A 21722-nucleotide genomic window follows, 5' to 3' on the forward strand; every position below is an offset into this window, starting at 1 on the left:
TTACTTGGTCACAGTAGCTCAATTGCGTACAAAACACTTTTGAAACAACACTAGCAAAAAACCTGAAAAAGTAAGGAAAATAAGTGTGAAGATATAAAATCAAGAAATAATAGAAATAGAATACACTAATGAAGCAGTAAAAAAAGTGGCCAAAAGGAACAGAGGGGGGTAAGGGGGATAGTTGGTTACAATCTGCAACTTCACCAATAGATGTGACTAAATATTATACATTAAACCTTTAACAAAGAAACAATTTTTTAGTGGTGAAGCTTATTTCATGTGTTTCTCATAATTCATTTTTTGAGTTTATGATGTGATAAAATTACATCACAAATAGCATTATAAAAACAGCAAAAGTATTTAAAAAATGAGTTAAAACATGTGTGTGTGTGTGTGTGTGTGTGTGCAAATTGGCAATGGGAAAAATGAACACCATAAAAAGATTTTGTGGGGAAAAAAAACATTAAAAAAAAGACTTGAGGGTGGGAAAAAAACTAGGAAAACTATTTTGTGGGAAAAAGAAACAGGAACGAATTTATTGGGGAAAAAAACCCAGGGAAAAAAATTAGGGGAAAAAAAAACAGGAAAAAAATTCAGTGGGGAAAAAAAAACAGGAAAAAAATTTACTGTGTGTTTTTGTCGGGGGGCAGTAAAAAAAAATTTAGGTGGAAAAAAAAACCCAGGAAAAAAATTTTGTGGAAAACACAACAGTTCCAAGATTATGTTGATACTGCATGTGGTTCTAGAGAGTCAGAGCTGTTTGTGTTGTATTTAATATATTTCTTCATGTGCTTACTTGGACACTGTGATGATTTTCACACACTTTGACATTTGTTGAAAACCTCTCCTGCAGAAACCTATCTATTGGCTGACATTTGTATAAGAGACTTTCCAAGACTGAGATGCATTCCTTATTTTCTATTTCTTTATAGTTTTTACAGAGTTTTTTATCTGTGTCTAGAGAGAAAGAAAGAAATGTTGAAAAGACATCAGTATGAAGTGTTGACCAGTGCAGCCACGGAACCTATAATGAAAATGACTGCATCAACTATCTCCCAAATGTAACTAAATATTCTGGGCAATGCTCCAGTCTTTTTTGTAATGTCTATTCATTGGTATTAAAAGACATGATGCTGCTGCTTTCATAATACAATCTGTCTCCTACCTCTAGGTAGAAGCGGGGGCTCTCAGGCATAAAAGTGAGAGCCACCACTGCAGAGACGCATGGCAGCGCACACACCACCACAAACACTCTCCAGCTGTGGAACTGGTAGGCTGAACCCATGCTGAAACTCCAGCCTGCATTAGAACAAACAACACACACACACACACACACACACACACAGAGCCAGAAATAATGTAGCAAGAAATCAGTGACATTACAAACCCAGTAAACTAACCAGACATATTCTGTGCACCTGTACTGTTCTTGTAATAGTAGTGTGTAAAATGTTTTCGTCTCTCAAACTGAAACTAATTAACCTACAGGTCAACTATACATCGCCCCAGTGTCATTTATTTCTCACACAGTTTGTCTTTTTTTTTTCTACATTTTTAAAACTGCAGTAGGAAGTAGAGGAACCTACTTGGGTAATGAGGAGGCTGGTTGGATGAAACCAGGGCAGATGGTTGTTTAGGCAATTGCTGCTGCTGTTAAAGCAGTTTTGTGTGTTTGTTAGGTTGTCGTTTTGGAGTGTGTCTATGGCTTCGAGAGTACACAGACATGTTTCAGAACCAGAGAGAGTGCTGAGGCAAAATCTGCATTTGAAAGACTGATAAATTATTAAAGGTAGCAATAGCTTTTTTTTTAGCCTATTTTTCACCCTTTTTTAAACATTTGTACTCCATCTTCTGGAAAATCCTGCAAATAATCACCTATAACATCAAAAATATTTTGTGACCTATGAAAGACTGAATGAGCATTATTTAAACTCTACCCACTTAATTTCAGAAAGTATAAAAATAATCAAATGGCTGATTTGTAATATTAATTAGCCTGTGTGTTGACACTTTAAATTTTGTTGAAATGAGGCTTTTGGATCAATAATAGATAAGATAAGATAAGATAAGATAAGATAAGATAAGATAAGATAAGATAAGATAAGACTGTATTGATCCCACCGTGGGGAAATTTCACAGTTGACAGCAGCAATGTACAACACACCAGTGCAAGAGAAAGACAGGTAGAAACAACCACAAGTGAGAGTAAAAATATAAAGGAAAATAAGAAATTTGGTATTTATATAAATATTTATATGAATAGAAAATTAGAAATGAACATTCTTACAATCTAAAAAATGTTACAAAAAAAAAAAAAAAAATACAGCAGCTGTGCCTTTCAGACAATTCAATACACTGAAAAATTTTGGAATGAATACACAGAAATAGAAAAATCAGGTTACATCCATTTACCTGACGTTGTGTGATGACAAAGACAGAATAAAACGATGTGCACTGGACTAAAAAAGGTTGGGAAACAGTCCATTTATACAAATACATTAAAGAGCAGAATAAGTATACTGTCTTGATAACCTTTTTGCTTTTAGAGGAAAAGTCCATTTCCTATACGTCTGCCTTTGCATACAGTACAGTAAACACTGCTTTATAGTACAACATTTGGATTGTGGATATGAAATTTTGTTATGAGAATGATTAAATTAATAGTACTTTCCTGAACTTGCTCATTGTGTTAAACCTGTATGGAAGGTTTGAACACAAAGTTTTGTAAATCACTAAACTCCTACAGCATCACACTGTGACAAAGCACTCTGAGGTTTTGGAGCCCACCCAATCTGAATTTCAATCACACAGCTGAATCTGCACAAGAAAGTATGTTAGTGAGGAAATAGTAAAATTTGTGTGTCAGAGTGTGTGTCTGCGGCCCGTGGGGCTGCTCCAGCCTGTACCAGTACAAACCTCATTAGGGGGATTATAGCTATAATGGACTGGAGGGGATGGCTGACTGATTCAGATACTCAGCAAGATTTATGTCCCTCCTCTACAGTAAGTGAGCATAAGACACACATACACAGCACACACACTCATATTCACACATATATATGAACACACACATGCACACTCATTGTCCTTGGCATTGTTCAATGCAAAGCAGAGGTGTGCACACTTACACACAAAGGTATACATAAAAATCAGTGTACTTCCTGCACTGCGACACACTCCCATGTACAAACAGGTACAGTAAGCAGCAAGGTGGGTTGTTTTTTTTTTTTTTTTTTTTTAATATATTGTAATTTTGAGACAATGAAAAAAGACAAAAGAAAAGTACGGACACACACACACACACACACACACACACAGTTATCTGGCCTTTGTCCACCAGTCAATGCAAAGAGCACTGCGGCGGAACCTATTACCCACACACCACTGCTTCTTGGAGAAAAAATGTGTTAAAACACTGGCGTCTAATCAATTGACCTCAATTATGAGCCTTGGCTGGCACTCTCACTCACACATAAAGTTTGCGTCGACACACAGAAAGGTTTAACATAGGAACTTGTCTCTGCTCATAGTAATAACACTGCTTTGGTAAACTTGTGAGCCAGTCCACACAAACTGACTTGTTTTTACAACAACAACAATTTATTTTAGCAATTCTGTATTAAATGGTAAATAGAGGCATTTAAATTATCAATTGTCATAAAAAGACAGGCAATTTATTTAGTTTTATGCTTTTACTTAGAGAAAACATCTTGAAACATTGAAAATTACAGTGATGTGGCTATAAAACAATACATTATACATTTTCAGCTTTGTTTCTGGCACCAAAATACACCAAATAAATCAATCAAATAAATCTGTACTGAACTGAAATCTCTTTGTAGCTTCAGTTGTGAACAGAAAGAATGCAGGTTTATGTCTGAACAGTTTTTGTTGAGATTTAGATGGATTTTCATGTGAAACAAAAAGACAATAGTGTCACAAAAAAAAAAAAAAAAAAAATCATCAATGTTCATAAAGTAAGTAGGGCAAAAATACAACAGGGAAAACACGTCTGAAACACTTTGATACAAAAATAAAACTCCTTTATTACCTGCAGGGTTCTGAAAGGCCACTCATTAACAGCCAACTACATGACGTTTTAGTTTTTTACCTGCTCAGTCATATTTCTTCATGTATCTTCTATAACATTTCAAACTTGATCATCAACACTCCATCCTTTATGTCTAAACAGTTTGTTTTATTCCATTGTTTTCTATTCATCTGTGGTGGTGCCTTAGCTCTCAGAGCATTGCTCCTGGCAGAGTCGGTCTCCACATGGCCAGGGGCCAAGATGAAACTTCATTACATCTGATGCACACAGAGCTCCATATGGTGAAAAAGAAACTCCTCCTCTTCACTCATCTTCATCTACCCTTTCCTCTGCGTCTTTCCTTTCCCTCTTTGTTTTCTCTCTCCTCCCCTTAAGCCCTTTGCTGTATCCCTTCACCTTTCGATTATCCCTGACACAGACCACATAAATCAAGTGCACTCTGCACCTCTCCTTCCCCCTTGTCCTCCTAATCTCTTCCTCTGCTCTTCTTTCCCTGTCCACTCCCCTCTACACCAAATTGATTTCATTTTCCTCATTTCATTCTTATCCTCTGACACTCACCTCCTCTGTCATCCTCCTGCTCTCTAATACATCCACTTTATGAGCTTTGTTATAACAGATGCTCATTTATTTTTTCCAACACAAATACAGATCAGATTTTCACTCTTGAAGCCTCTTGAAATAAACAAATGCAGAATATGCAGACGCTGTGTGAATATGTTGCTCAGGTAAGGATTTTGGAGACAGGTTTTTGTTGCTGCTCATCATATAGGCGTTTTGCTTTGTCGTTTTTTCTGCTGCAGCTATTGTCAGCGCCTCCACCTACACACCGCCACCTGCTTTGTGTTTTCATGCACCCCAGAGGGTCTTGATGTCTAAAATAACCTGCATAAAGGGGGATTATTTCCAAAGCTAACTGCATGCTCTGTACCAGTGTTGCATTATGACGGCAGGGACCCTCATCAAGAGACGAACTTTATTTGCATTAATGTGTAAACTGGTGATGCAAGTGATTCCTGACAGACGTTAACTCACAGTGGGAAGCTCCTAGAGGCTGGATTTGAGTGTGTGTTACTTTAGCTGATGTGCGTTAAGTCCCAGAATTCTTACATTGCAGTATTCTGTTGCATTTCAGTCTTCATAAGCGTCACCTCTGTGCCTACTGATATGTAATACATATATGGGTGCTTCTATGAAACTGGGTTTATTTTGGTACCTTGCACTTTACCAGCTTTTTAGACCCAATAATAAAAGAGAAATTTAGACATATTTCCCCCCAGGATGTACCTAATGATGACCTCAGATAAATGCAAAAAAATTATACTCTTGCTCTGAGCCATCCCAAAATGAATGAATTGAAAAACAGGACCAAAATTGGGACAAGAAAAGCTACCTAGGTGTCAGTGCAATGACATGCAGATTTTTCATGAATCGGCAGTCTCATTCCAGGTGTTGTGTGTAGCCCATGGTGTCCACTGGCGTTACATGCGGAACCTGCCCATTTAAACACATATAAATCGTGAGTGATTTTGCAACAGCGGTCATTTTCGTGAAACACTCTGCCTTGTATAATTAGTTTGATTCCCAAAATGTACTTGTGAGAGAATAAAAAGATATTTGAAAAAATAGTAGCACATAATTTTTGTGTCCTTTTTACCGTGTTACATGCAGATTTTTGTATAAAAAAAATCACATAAAAATGTGTTTTAAAAATAGTTTCTCTTTTATCTCAGTAAATATTTATTTTTAAAATAGACCAAAAGTGCTTCCAAACTTGCTTCATAGCATTAGTCTACATCTGGTTTGAATTTTTAGCCCTTCTGTCCTGTTTTTGGGGACCAGAGTCACAGATGCACCCATGTACAATATAAACATACAATACATATATCTTGCCTTATACAACTAGATTCTGGATGTGGAAATGTTTTTAGGTGTAATGAGAGCGCCTCATAATTCTGATCTGAGACACTTCAGAAACTGTGACACCTTTACTCTGGGTGTGTAAAACTGTTTATCTAGAAGTCTGTAATCAGTAAGTAATTTTTTGACTGTCATTGGATGGTCAGGTGACTAAAAGTGTCTAGTCTTTTTACCATTTAACAGAGGGAAATGGGCTCTTGATACCTTTTAGGTAAAGGTCCAGTGTGTACAATTTAGGGGCATCTAGGAGCACCTAACTGCAGGAATGCAATGTAAAATTCATAACTTTGTTTTCATTAGTGTATAATGCCACTAAAATGAGAATGGTCTGCTTTAGTTACTTCAGGGTGAGTCGCTTATATCTACAATGGGACCATGTCACTATGCATGAATTCCACCATGTTTCAGTGACTCAAAACAGAATTACTCTTCTTTTTTCTGTCTTTTCTTGTTTTGTTGCAGCTGATCTCCAGATTCAAGGTACATCACGGTACCAACTTTGTTTAAATAAGGGCCAGATTTATTATCCCCCTAACTAAACTGACTCTAACAAAGGACTTACAGCCATGATAGAGAAGGAGAGGAGTGGATTTACTTGGTTGGCATCTGCTAATTTACCTCTAGAGTCTAAGGGAGACGGGTGTGTCTCTTACAGACGCCGTAGCAGGAGGGTGGGTGGGTATTCATTTGATTGACACCGCAGTAGATGTCACTAAAATATCACACACGTTCTCTTACTTAACGCCAACATAACCAAGTAAAGGAAAATTGCAAGAACATATCAGAGCAGAAATCTTTAAGTATTCTCATGTGGAACTGTATAAATGCGTGGGATTCTTCTTTAACTTACATCATGTCAACACTTGGGAATCAAGAACATTGTATTTTGTAGTGGTGTATTTTGCTCGTCATAGTTGTATTTTTATGGCCAATTGTTACATTTAAATGAAAAAACAATAGTGTGCCATACTATTCTACTCCAAACTATTTTAAGGCATGACCACAACACATTTTCTGTGCAAGTGCCGAGATCTAAAATGACAATATAACCTATGTAATACCTATGCTGGGCTGACCTATAGGCTGAAATGGACTGCACTTGAACAAGTCTACCACAGGTTGGCCTCAGAGGGTTAACGTGTAATATCCACAGGGTAATATTCTGCTGTCAGTTGTCTGGTCTGGTCGCTGTCTTTTTTCATCTACTACAAAACAGGTTTTGCTTTACGCTGCTTGATCCTTGTTTTAGTAAATCCATGAAGGAATCACCTGAATTTAAGATCATAAAATGATAATGCAAACGGGTGTGACCCTTCTCCTGATATAAAAATGAGGAATGGAAATATTACAAAATAAGAATCAAGAAGCCTTAACCCACTCAAAATAGTGACTTCTTTATAAAACACAATACCAGACCTCATCTTTGTTAAAAAGTACTTGAATGTGTATGAATATTCATGTCCCGATGACTAACATATTAGGACTGTGTTCATTAGCAATACAGCCACTAAGGAGCAATAACAGTATTTTGTCATCACTTTTAAGAAGGTGCTCTTGCTGTTGTGCTGCTCATTATTAAACCTTTATCGGGCAAGTGACTGTTTTTGGTAATTTCTGCAAACATTAAATGTAAGGCCTCAGTGAGGTCAAGAAGCATGTTGGTTTTTATAACATTATACAGTGATTCAGAGAGATTTTATAGTAATTTTGAAGCTGTAAATAGTGAATATGACTGATTTTGTCTGTTTATGATCTTCTAACAGTTATTTTACTGCATGTGCTTACTTTTTTTTTTTTAGCAAGTGCTGCTCGGATGTTCTATGACAAGAGGAGGGAGACTGTTGTCATGCCAACCGACAAGGAGCTAGATGATGATGTCCAATAATACACGAAGGTTGAAATTTAGAATTAGGGTATTTCAATGAGTGCTCTATAAAGGGTTAAATACAGTCCTTGTGTAATGAAAAAGTCACTAGTGACAGATTGCGCCTCGGCACTCACACCAGTGTTGCATTATTATGACATGAGGTCAGAGCTGTCACTCACCATAGTGTGGGATGATAGCCCAAGCCATGGCTGAAGCGTAAATTCCTCCGATCATCCAGAACATACACAGCCAGCTCAGATGCTCTCCTCTCTTCTCCCGAGCCAACACCTCCGCAAAGTATGAGAAGACTATTGGTACTGCTCCACCAATCCTGCAAATATGGTTCACTATAATTAGCTATGTATGCCTCAGTAGCCAACCTTCATTTGTCTTACATTAATGTATGCGATGACAAACATTTATGGATGCGCAAAACAGATTTATGGCTGCAGAAAATCATTTGGAAAATGTGAGGGAGTTTGGACACCACATGCATTTAAAAAAAAGAATAATAAAGCGGAGAAGAATGATGTGAACTAATTCTGAACAACATATCTTTCCAGCATCTATTATTTGATGTTTTTTGTGCAAAGTTTTCTTTTTCAATATGTTTTGGAAAATGAGTTTTGTTTGAGCGCTGGGCTCTGATGTGTAAAATCATACGAAGAGGACAAATTCCCTTGCAACTGAGTCCTAAATGAAACTACTCTGAGCCTGTTTTCACACTCTATCTACAGGAAACAGCAACCCCAGCCTAAAATCTGAAAACATGTTGCTGCCTGCTGACCAAAGAAAATGAAAAAGCACCATACTGTAACACACACAGGATATTACTGCTGTGTAATTTAATCTTTGATGCATCTCCACATTCCCTTCCCCTGGTTACATGATTGAACAGAAAGAGAGGCTACGTCTAAAGTTTTCTGGAAAATGGCAATAATAAAACTAACATATAGTCGACTGATATGTAGGTAATGGTATGATTAAGTATATTTTGTGTCATCTGTTTATTATTACTGAGTTTAACATTATGACAAAAGATCTGCATCATAACTGAGGTGTCAGCAGCAGCCCATCTGTGCCTGCAGTCAGTCTCTGGTTGGTTTTACAGCTCCACAATTTTAAAATATCATAAAAAAGAAAAAGAAAATCTGCTTGTTAACTTACAGGCAATTGAGGGAATATTAGTACATATGTCCCTTAGAGTGAGCCCATTTCAGAAAGCACACTAAAGTAGTACAAGACCATTTGAAGCTGCATTTGGCAGCTTTATAGTGAAACTTTCTCTCACTTTTTTCGAAGCTGAAGTACAATGATGACAACTTTATGTAAATACCATGGATAGTAGCATGATGAAAGCCTTGCTGACACACGAGGAGCCAACTGTGATGCAGTATATCCACATTATAAGACCCCCCCCCCCACACACACACACACACACACATACTTATATCTGTGTGAATCTAATTGGTATCAGAAAATCAGAAAAACCTCAAATCTTAACTTACATTTTATTGTCAAATTTGGTTTATATATATATATACACACAGGGTGGGGAAGCAAAATTTACAATGAACATTTAGTTGTTTTTTCTCAGCAGGCACTACGTCAGTTGTTTTGAAACCAAACATATATTGATGTCATAATCATACCTAACACTATTATCCATACCTTTTCAGAAACTGTTGCCCATATGAGTAATCAGGAAAGCAAACGTCAAACAGTGTGTGATTTGCTGAATGCACTCATCACAACAAAGGAGATTTCAAAAATAGTTGGAGTGTCCATAAAGACTGTTTATAATGGAAAGAAGAGAATGACTATGAGCAAAACTATTACGAGAAAGTCTGGAAGATACTATTAAAGTGGAATGGGAGAAGTTGTCACCCAAATATTTGAGGAACACTTGCGCAAGTTTCAGGAAGTGTGTGAAGGCAGTTATTGGGAAAGAAGGAGGACACATAGAATAAAAACATTTTCTATTATGTAAATTTTCTTGTGGCAAATAAATTCTCATGACTTTCAATAAACTAATTGGTCATACTCTGTCTTTCAATCCCTGCCTCAAAATAATGTAAATTTTGCTTCCCCACTCTGTGTGTGTGTATATATATATATATATATATATATATATATATATATATATATATATATATATATATATATATATATATATATATATATATATATATACACCCACACACATATATATAAATATATACACACACACACACACACACACACATATATATATATATATATATTAGTTCACACTGTAGACTTTGTCTTTGGCACATATTTACAACTACATGGAAATATGTGTATGTCCACTTCAGATTTAGACATTCACCTAAACCTGATTTATGTTCTTTAACAAACTGCCTTGAATCTCCTGTTTCTACTCTCCTGAAGACACAGTTTATCGTGCCAGAATTAATGAGCTATGGACTATCTTAATGAAACAAGCAAGAATTTTGTCAATCTGGCAACAGCACTATTCTGCATTGAATTTATCCCGAACTAAGGTGGTAAAACACCTGTAAATGCACACACACACACATTCCACATTCTTTTTTGCAAACATCACACTGCTGTTTGGTCTGGTGGCAACAAAAATGCTCCTAAAGGAATAGTATTTGTGTGCAATCATAAATCTCTTTTATCTCCACCACAAATTTTCATCTGCTCACAGGTTGAAAATTAAGTGATGCAATAAAATCTAAAGCTACTAATTACACATCGAATGTGATGGTATTAAGGCAGGAGGTTTTTCTCTAGACTAAGACACATTGGAAGGCTTACATGCTGCTTATTCAGCTGTAATTAAAGACAAGTGAATTGAGAGCAAATCAGGTAAATATACTGCCAAAACAGAAATGTACTGGCAACAGGGAGGACTGGTGGAAAACGACAATAAACTGTTTAAATGTGACTCAGGAGGACGTAAACATTACAATTTCTCTACAGTGTAGCATGAAAAGAATTTTTTTGGGCTGTTTGTGTGTTTTTTTTCTTTTTTTAAAATTTTTTTTATTGAGCATCAATGTTACATGGTGCTTATACACACATGGCACATAGTGTTCACATAGCAATCATACTAATTCTTTCAAACAATGCTCATCCCTTTTTTTTCTTTTTTTCCCCCCATAATTCACCCCCCACCCCCAGTTCTCCAAGAACATACAGGGCACCAACCCACAGAGAAAAAAAAAAGAAAAAAAGAGAAAACCATATTCATAGGTTTAGCTGTTTGAGGTTTTGACAGCTCTCAGGAGTAGAGATGATGAATATGAATGGTTCCTGTTTAAGTAATACGCCTCGGGTTGCACTGATGTCTAAACTGAAAGTGGAAGTCATGTGAAAAACCAGACGTCAGATCAGTAACGACGGAAAAGTGCATGAAGGCAATGAAGAATGTGGACGACGAGGCAGCACCAAAGGCACAGATGTTCTATGGTACCCAGTCCATTACCGCAAAAGAAGAGAAGAGAGGAGAGGAGAGGAGAGGAGAGGAGAGGAGAGAAGAGAAGAGAAGAGAAGAGAAGAGAAGAGAAGAGAAGAGAAGAGAAGAGAAGAGAAGAGAAGAGAAGAGAAGAGAAGAGAAGAGAAGAGAAGAGAAGAGAAGAGAAGAGGATTGAACTCACCCAAAGCCGGATACCATGCGGCAGAACAGGAACATGCTGTAGCCTTGGACAAAGGAGGAGAGAAAGGCGAAGAAGCCGTTGACAGACATGGATATCAGGAGGCACTGTTTACGGCCCACCTTATCTGACAGGCCGCCCCAAAAAAAGGCTCCAAACATCATCCCCAGATACACAATGCTGCCTGGAGAAAAGGAGAAAAAAACAGATTCAAAGGCTTGAAACTGCTGAGAACATTAAACAAAGATGAAAAAGAGGAATGTGGTTGAATCCACACTAATATGCACACACTGGATATTTGAGGATTATTGATTTCTAAGCTGGCAAAATAAGTTTTAACAAAATCTTATTAAATTAAATCAGATGTATTAATCTCTATTGAGGAAAATGCCATTAATTCAAATCGTGAAAGCGGCAAAAATATGGTAATAGATAAAAAACAAAACAAAACAACAGATTAACGTACATTTATAGATATTCAGTTCATGAACAGCAGTAAGCAATGTGAACATTACAACAGCAGAAAGACCCATAGAAAGCCATCTTATGCATAACTTAAAAAGCAAATGCAGAATGTGCAGATCGACTGAGTCTAAAAGTATTCATTATAGTATCTGACCTCTACTGGGACAAAAATATCTGTCAGTCTTTCAGTAGAAACACTGATGCCTCACTCACTAAACGTGCATCTAACTTCATTAAAAACATTTATACAGCAGGTCCACTCCATAACACAAAACCATGACCTGCCAACAAAAACATGTGCCCTTTTATTAATTACCACAATTTTAACATTACCATCAATGGTAATCACTGGATTCTTTAGGAAAAATGTTGTTATATATTGTATGTGATTGTGTCAAGTAGTTCAACTGACAACATCAACAAGCACAATGTCACCTGAGTTTTATACCATAACAGCATGGCTCTACATTCAAAAGATATTCCACAAAAGCATCAAGTGCATTTTAAAAAGTACCTCTTTGAAATAACTACCAGTAGTTTACTAAACCTGAAGTTTGTTTAGACACACACAAGGTCATTTTCACAGCGGTTACATTTATACTCCATACATTAAAGCAGGACTTATGATCTAACCTGAGCTGATACTGTTTAGAAGTCCACATAAACACCACAGTGTGTTACAAAGGGTGTAGACTTTAACTGCTGCAAGACAACAGCTGCAGCTAGTTCAATGTGTGAAACTGAGTGACATCTAGTGGTGGAACTGCAGATGGATGTTCGTATGTTCATGTATTTTTTGTTTGTTCAGCTATTTTAGTGAAAGGAAGGGGCTTATAAAGTGAGTTCCTCTTTTAGTGTCACATGGTTTCTCCACTGTTCTGCCCCTTTAGGAGGGTAGAGGTAGACCCTGTCCCATTCATTCCAATGAGAAAACATGGTTTCGATCAGTCCTATCACCTCAGAGTCACCAAAGAACAAGTTGTACCCATGTTTCACAAGTCAAATCCTCTGAAGATTCTGATATTACAATGACATTTCACAGACATACAGTTCATGAGAAAATGTATATTATTTGAGGCATGTTTTAAACCCCTTGTACACAGCACCTCTGTTAACCTCCTAAGACCCAGGAAATGTCAGCAAAGTACAAGCTTTTTTTGTTTTTTTTTTTATCAAATAAGTGCCTATATTGGAAACATCATGATGCAACAGTTTTTTCAGATGCAGCTTTTAAAATTTATATGGAATGCCCTTTGTGGTGGACAGTTTTCTTTTCTTTTTTTTTTGTACAAAGTTGTGAAACTCTTGTCCTCAAACATGGACAGAAAACCCATAGCTGGGTCTTAGGAGGTTAAGGGAATGTTTCACCTTTATTCCAGAATGATGTCTGTGTAAATGAAATGGTGGAATCATTTGGTTCCACCTTTATTGTGGTTCTGTAACGCCTCTGGAGGTATTAACAGAGCCGTGATAAAGGTGGAATTATGATTCAAGAACGCTATGTAAAAGGAACACTTCTCATTCCGCAACCAAGGTGTGACGTTTTAATGACGTATTGCATGTGCGACCCCTGTGCTGGGGGGATTTAAAAATGAGCGTGGCCTGTGTACAGTAAACAAACATATCAACGTGAAAGATGTTGAAATGGGGAGACGCCGAGATCCATGAGCTGTTGTCACTTCGAGCGGAAGACTTTATCCATGCTAACATTTGTGGAACGGTGAAAGACTGTGGAGAGGTTAGCAACACCACTATGCTTGGGGTATTTCCGACGCACAAGTTATATGTCCCACTATTCGCTGCACTGCATCACCGCCCCTTTGATTCCGGAACGCAAGTCCGCTGTGTAAAAGTCCAGCCTGTCTCACCTCTGTTACTCCTTTGGCTTGGCTGTGGAAATCAGTCAATGGTAGAAAAAAGGTAGGATCACCATTTCACCAGGATCTCTGTGTAAAAGTGGCTTTTGTCTCAGCAATGACCTCGTGAAAGATCCACAATACAAATCTCAAATAAGCAAGAATATAAAAAGTATTAATTATGATAAAATAGTGTTACTGTCATCTATTTTCATATGTGTACATGTTTTCGACCTGACCACATCATTGCACCATCTTTAGAAATGGAGGATCTTTTGCCAGTTCTGGGTTACACTCCAACATACTGTAGTAGGTAATAATGCACCTCAATGCTGCTATGAAACTTTAAAAAGAAGAAGAGTAAGTCTGTTATGAACTAGAAGAAACATGGCGTACACCATGGCAGACTCTGAATGATGACCCGCTGTCACTATAGAGTCATTCTAAAACAACAAAAACACAACAATTACTATTTTGTGTGATTAAACACTAGTGAAACTTAACTACGTATATTACATTTCTTTTCTACAATGAGATCCTCCTAGATCCCCTTAAAATGTAAACACTGGACTTGTAAACGGCATGTTCCAAGTGCATCAGTGAAGTAACTGAGCTCTGACTTCAATTGGTTCTGTAATTTCTGTTTCTGTTGACAAAACACTGAGAGTTCACATCAAATGTACATCTATATAAATAGCAGAGCTGGAATTGATTAAATGAGTTTGGCTTCATGCACACCACCATGTATGATTAAGGGACCAAAACACTGTAGATTAACTCAATAGTGGCTCAACTGTCCAGAGATATAGTATTGGATTTCCTAACTTGATGGTCATTGTGTTTGGAGGATGAGCCAAAGATGAAATTACAACAGCTGCTGTAGTTGCTCAATGTGCCCAGGCAATAATGTGCTTCAATAGGAGCTTTATTTGCATGAGAGATGTGTTTGCATTTAATTCATTTTATTGACTGGTATTTAATACTAGCACCCGATACATCTCTAGTAAACTCTGGTGGTAAACCAAATATGCCCTGCGGTGTAATGAAGAGTTGCTTCCAGCTTCTTTCATTCTGTCTGAAATGACTCTGTCTGGTAACCGATGTTTCTTGACCTCACAGCCCTGCTTTTAAGGTCCAGGCATCCGTCTTTTACTGGTGCTTGTCCACAGAAAGTCGGGGTCATTTCTCTTCAGGGCTGCAAAAAAAAAAAAAAAAAGGCTGGCAGTGGAAAGGGATAGTGGTTTGTCAGGCCAGTAAATAATCCACTTTACTCTCTATGTGCTAATAAAAATGCTAATGCGTACAGGGGGGGAGATGCGATTGTTTGACGTGGCAGAGAAAAGGATGCCTTTTCTTTTTTCTTCTTCTTCCGTTTTTACTGGCTGCGGTTGAGGTGATGGGACAGATATGCTGAGAGTAGAGGGTCTTATCAAGCTGCGCAGACATGATGCTGAGAGCTAGTGATTCATTACAGGTGACAGCCACTGGATGTATCTATGCACAGCTACTGCAGAGAGGCTCTCCTATAGGCAACAGTGCATAAACACCTAACAACAGCTAACTCACAAGTATCAAACTGAATATCAAAACCGCAGCGCTCTGTACAAACTGGTGACATCTTTTGATCGGTGTAGCTACACACAAATAACACGGTGAATGCATGTACTCAAGACGATGGTATCTGAGAACAACAGCTCATTTATTTTATGACTCCCCTCACAATGGGATCGTATGTGTAATAAAGGGGGAGGGCAGTGGTGGCGATGGGGCAGCTGAGATGCAAAATGAATCTTTCAGAGATTGGAGTTTTGATTTACAGCAGGGTTCAAACGCAGGTCAGACTTTAAACCTCTGCTTGGCTAATACCGCAGGGCTTCTATGTTCATTTACATAACATAAAAGCCCAGCAGTATTAGGGTTTTTATGAGGGTCAGTTGAAAGCAGAGAGCCAGAGGGGCAATAGCTCTGTTTGAATGTTTGGCCTCATGTAGGGATCTACAATTAACATATTACCACACACTAATTTCCTAATTTCAAAAGACAGCTGTGCAGTAACATAAAATAAATAAAAAGAAAAGAAAACTGCTTTTATCAATGGCATATGGAGATAAAATCATCTAATAAACACTCAGCTTTTTGCAACAGTTACCGGTAAATCATGTCCCTGTTTGTTAAATTAATCTGTAGTAGCCATGTACTTCTGCAGTTATGCAGAGTCTGGAGGCTTTAAAGATCCATACATAGAAATCAGCAAGATCGCCTGCCTTTTGGCTCTTAGCATGTGTATCAGACTCCCAAAACACTACATCCTACATGCAAAAAAAACAAAAAAATAAACAAAAACATACCATCAGATAGTAATGCAAGGCTTCTGCGACAGCTAAGCTTAAAACCTTGACAAATAAAACTTCCTAAAAAATAAATATTTCTGATTTCTTTCTGTGGTATGACTTAGACCAAGTGCACAGATGAATTATAGTGCTAATCTTTTCCTTAAGCAACAGCTCCCAGCAGACAGTGTCGATGCTCTTTAATGGTACACTGTGCAGCATTTCTTTGCGTCCACAGGGATTATTCCAGCTAACTCTTAAACTGTCTTCAGCGGTCTCCATGCATGCATTTTTTTCTTCCAGTAATTAGCTCTTATGTGCAAGGGAAGGTCTCCCTAGACACCTGTCTGCTCAGTTTTCCTCTCCTCACTGCTCCACGGTGTCCTGGATGAGAGAAACACCAGCAGAAAGACAGCAGTCAGTTGAATGAAGTGTTAAGTTCCTTTTGCACAGACATTTAGGGCATTATGCAAACGCTTCAGGATTTCAACAGATGAGAGGATTCCCAGTGGAGTGTGTGTGACTGACAGCTGGGCTACAACAGGAAGTGAGAACAAAGGAGGAGGGGGGAGAGTAGAGACCCTCCTGGGCGCAAACTAGATTCCTGTGGTATTAATTACATCAACACCTACTGATTTATTTAGCTGTGGAATAAAGTCAGAGACACGCTTTCTGTCTCATCTTAGCTCATGTTCTGCACAACTTTGACATATCAAAGATATTCAGTGTCACTTAGGAACACGTTCAATAATATGAATCACACATACACCTACACAGTAACACCAAACTGAGCTCCAACACGTCGTAACATGTTGCGGCAGAAAGAAGAGTTTTAGCTCATTGTTCAGTTTGATTTGAAAGGCAGTTTAACCAGATACCATCCAAATGCCAACTATGACAGGGAAATACCTGCAGAAAAACTAGAACCATGTGTTGTGTAAAAGAAAAGGGAGGGGAAGGCATTGATAGGAAGTCTACGAGCAGCGTTCTCCCTCTTTCTCCAGGGAGGGACGTGAGCCAGTCTACCATGGCTAAACTGCAGTGAAGCACAATGCTGCAGAGATTAACTCCAGCCCATATCTTCAGATCGCCTGCATGGCTATGAGACACAGAGAGAGTGTAAGAGGGGGATTACAGCAGGAGGGTAATAGAGAGGACAGACAAGAGCAAGGAGAAGAAAAGATGGAACATCCCATAAATGGATAGCATCTCACTGTTATTTCATAAAAGGAAATGCATTTAGGAGACAAGACCTGAAGGACTGGGGCGAAAAATCCTAAACGAAAGCTACAATTATATAAAAAGAAACTGATACACCGAGGAAGCTGATACAGTAAAAATGTATACAGAAGCATTTCAGTGCCTATTTTAAGCCTCCACCATGCCACTTCTGAAATTGTTATCGGGCATGTTTTTATTTCTAGTTCATGTTTACCTTAATATATATGGACAAATTAAAAGAAAAACTAACAACAGCTTCAACGCTCCAAGAGGTAGAAGTATCTCATTGCATGTTTTTACAGTTATTTGCAATAATTGTAAATAGTTTACACAATCCTGACAATCCATTCAGTTGTCTAAAACCAAACTGGCAAAACTCACATAACATTTTGTCATTATTTCCACATTGTTTTCCATGACTTGACTGGTGCTCTGTTAAAGCCACCATCTTATAGATAGAAAACGGGCATCATGGTGGTTCATTTAGATCTTGAACACTGATCCAATATTTCAGCAACAGAGTTTATGTATTTAACTTATATCACATCTGCCAAATATACTTTTTAATTTGGATTTTTTTTTACCCATAGTGTATTGTTTATTACCCTGCCCCCGAAAGGGGAGGCAAGGGGTATAGTTCTTGGTTCTGTTTGTTTCTTTGTTTTTTTTTTTTTGTTAACATTCTAGCAGCAAAACTATTGGTTGAATTCCTATCAAATTTGGTTTATAGATTGCCAGGGACCCAGAATAGATCTCACTAAAGTTTTGGAAAAATAGGCCAAAGTTAAAATTTTTTATGAATTTTTAAAATCTTTTTTTTTTTTCCCATTTATTTATAACAGGCGAAATTTCACATGTATATACCAGCAAGAGTATTGGGTGATTTCATACCAAATTTAGTTTATAGATTGCCAGTGACCCAGAATGGATCTCATTACATTTTGGGAACAGTAGGTCAAAGTTCAAATTTTTTATGAATTTGTAAATTCTTCCTATTTACCTATAATGAGCGAAATATGTGCGAGGGGCGGGGTTTGTTATGCCTGGCACTACTAGTTTTAATTTTGTACCAAGGCTGAATATTTTACCAATGGACCCTGTATAGTTTAGTTTTGTCGTAAATGGAACAGTGACTTTTATTTAACAAAAGGCATTTCATATGTTTCACACCTCTATGCCTATAAATGTCTTTTCTTCACAAGGTGTATGTGACTAATTAAACTATTACTAGAAATAGACTGCAGTTGTGACATAAATTTAACAAAGAAGACAGTAAAATCATTAATTATATGTATTTTTATGGCAGTTGAATAAAATTTCAATACTGTGACAGCACTAATTATAATCACTCAGGACAACTTTTACCTATTTGCACTAACCCCTCTCCCCGAAGGGACACATGGACCCAAACAACAGCGGTAAAATGTCCCCCACAGCAGAACAGAGGTACTGGACCCCCTCCCTATAGGGGCCTGATATTCGGGCCTCTCCTGTTCTTTTAATGGTCACCACACACGCACTTACTGACTTATTGGAAATATGGCGAGGGGTGACTCATCTGAACATGTCACTTTTTCCACATCTCTGCACACCGGAGCCGCTGCTGCAGGAGCTGAACTCTCACATGTGCATCCGTCTCTGTAATGAGCTATTTTTTCACCACAACACCTACTGTAATAAACCTCAATATGGAACCGTGGACGGACTGTTTTTGCTGACACGGTCTGGTCATGTCCTACATCGATGTCCTTATTCACCTGAGCAGGAGTTGGTCCTCTGTTTTTCCTTATATGCAAAGATCACACATACACTGTCAACCTTTCTGGTGTTAATGACGATATATTTCAATGCAGATGTCACTTTAGTCACTGGTCTCATGAAAACACAGACCAGTTGTGATAGAAACTCCTGCTATCAACATGGAGCCCTCTTCCAAACTTATTTTTATTATTTTGTCTTCCCATCTTAGTCCAAAATCAAGACTAACTAGACTTGATCAGTAGTTTTCTACAAACCACAGAGCATGATGGGACCAAACAGTACATACGCATTTATCATGTTTCTAGATTTTCCCCTGGTTTGTGACTTATCTGGATATAATGTTGCTTTAAATAGTTAAATTGGCAGCTCATTCCTTCCCACAGCCATCAGACTATACAACAGTTCACAGTATATCACATCAACATCATGTACAAGCATATGCAAATGTGTAATCAATATGTATGTACAGAACAAATAATGCAAATAGAAGATTGTCTTTTATATTTCCTGTTCACTCTTGAATGTTTCTGCCTGTCGGTGTACTTTTTTGTGTATTTTTGCTGCTGTCAACACTGCAAAATTTCCCACAGTGGGATCAAAAAGTCATATCTTATCTGTTAATTGATGGTATTCTTCTATGGTGCATATGATCCACTTCTTTCAACACTAAAAAAGAGCCCTTGGGTGAGTCCGCATTAGAATAATCATTTTCTCAATATATTCTCAACGGTCTTGCAGCAAATGTATTCAACTCAGAAAATGTGCTGTCATTCACTGTTATGCAGTCTGTTAGTCTCACTAGTCCATCACACAACACCATACTTAAGAGGTTATGTACGATGCAATAATAAACTGAGTTAAGCTTTTAAACCTTGGATTTAGTGCAGTTTAACCAAATATAATGTTCATCAGAGAGGTTTAAAGGTGCAGATAAAGATAGTTAGTTTTAGCACTGAATAGAGCCAGCTGTTAATCTTTGTGCACAGTAGAATATTTAACAGGCAGATAATTAAAGTATCTCTTTACCCGTGTTGCACATATCTGCATTATGAGGAGAAGGCTAATCAGTGTCCACTATAATACTAAGTCAATAGTGTAACTAATAAAACATGAGCCAGCCTCCACCTATGGAGAGTAAAAAAGAAAGCCTGTTGAACTGCTCCACCCCTCATATACTGACCACCTTCGACCTTAACAACAGGCCATGATGCTGATGACCTGTTGATGCTGATGATGCTGCTAAATTACAGTCACTGTTGTCGCTTTCTTCCCACCAGTAAACTGTTGCTGTTGCTCATGTTGCTGCTTACATGCACCACCACCTTAGGCTGTTCCTGCTGCTGTAGATTGTGCAATACTGTACATATTCATAGGTTTATTTTATTATATTCTAGCAGATTTTATGGTAGCTTTTATTCTATTCTGTTTAGCTTGATGATGATGATGATGATTATTACTATTATTGTCACAAAGGAACCCAAAGTAAACAAGTGGTGCAAGACACAACAAACTCCGCCACTTGCACGTATTGTTGCCTATTTTGGCATCAATCCAGCTGATGTCATCATGTCTATGTGTGTGCTGATGTCAGCATATCAATTGACTCTATATATGTGCCAAGTTTGAAGTAAATTGAAACAAAATTTATGTTTTTATAGACATTTGAAATTTCACTCATTATAAGTAAATGGAAGAAGAAAAAAAAATTCAAAAATTCATAAAAAATTGACCTACTTTTACCAAAATGTAATGACATCTATTCTGGGTCATTGGCTATCTATAAACCAAATTTAGTATGAATTCAACCAATAGTTTTGCTGCTACAAACATGTGAAATTTCAGCCATTATAAGTAAATGGGAAAAAAAAAGATTTAAAAAAAAACATCCTAAAAATTGAAACTTTCACCTACTTCTACCAAAATGTAATGACATCTATTCTGGATCACTGTCAGTCTATAAACCCAATTTGGTATGAATTCAACGAACAGTTTTGCTGCTACGAACATGTGAAGTTTCGGCCATTATAAGTAAATGGGGGGGGGAAAAATAAAAGATTTAAAATATTCATAAAAAATTTTAACTTTCATCTACTTTTACCAAAATATAATGACATCAATTCTGGATCACTGGAAATCTATAAACCAAATTTGATATGAATTCAACCAATACTTTTGCTGCTACAGACATTTGAAATTTCATATTTGAAATTTTATAAGTAAATGGGGGACATTTTTTTTTTTTTTTAAATTCATTAAAAAATGTGAACTTTAAACTACTGTTCCCAAAATGTAATGAGATCTATTCTGGGTCACTGGCAATCTATAAACCCAATTTGGTATGAATTCAACCAACAGTGATCCAGTCCAGTTTGACTGTGCTGGTCTATGTGCTATGTCTTCTCTGGTCTCTTACTCCCTTGCAGCCATTTGTCCAGTAAAGAGGCCACTAGTGATCACTTAACAAATCAATGACCTTCACACAGAAACTATGTTTACTGTAAAACACAACTCACTGTCAGAGAGATTTATTTATTTATTTATTATTCATTTTATTTATTTATTTATTTATTTTAACTGAGGACACACACAAATATAATTGTGTTCATCCTT

The 21722-nt window shown here is 37.3% G+C and overlaps 1 protein-coding gene across 1 annotated transcript in view; it reads right to left on the reverse strand.

Annotated features, from left to right (window-relative positions):
• LOC115430548 (synaptic vesicle glycoprotein 2C-like) overlaps positions 1–21722 on the reverse strand; it is a 49445-nt gene that overhangs the window by 14336 nt on the left and 13387 nt on the right. The window contains exons 3-5 of the mRNA XM_030150622.1: positions 11483–11663; positions 8018–8169; positions 1166–1299 (exon numbers count right to left, since the gene is read on the reverse strand). Of these exons, the coding sequence (XP_030006482.1) occupies positions 1166–1299; positions 8018–8169; positions 11483–11663 (467 nt within the window). The remainder of the gene's footprint in view (positions 1–1165; positions 1300–8017; positions 8170–11482; positions 11664–21722) is intronic.

Source organism: Sphaeramia orbicularis, chromosome 12, assembly GCF_902148855.1.
Source record: "Sphaeramia orbicularis chromosome 12, fSphaOr1.1, whole genome shotgun sequence".
Taxonomy (NCBI): domain Eukaryota; kingdom Metazoa; phylum Chordata; class Actinopteri; order Kurtiformes; family Apogonidae; genus Sphaeramia; species Sphaeramia orbicularis.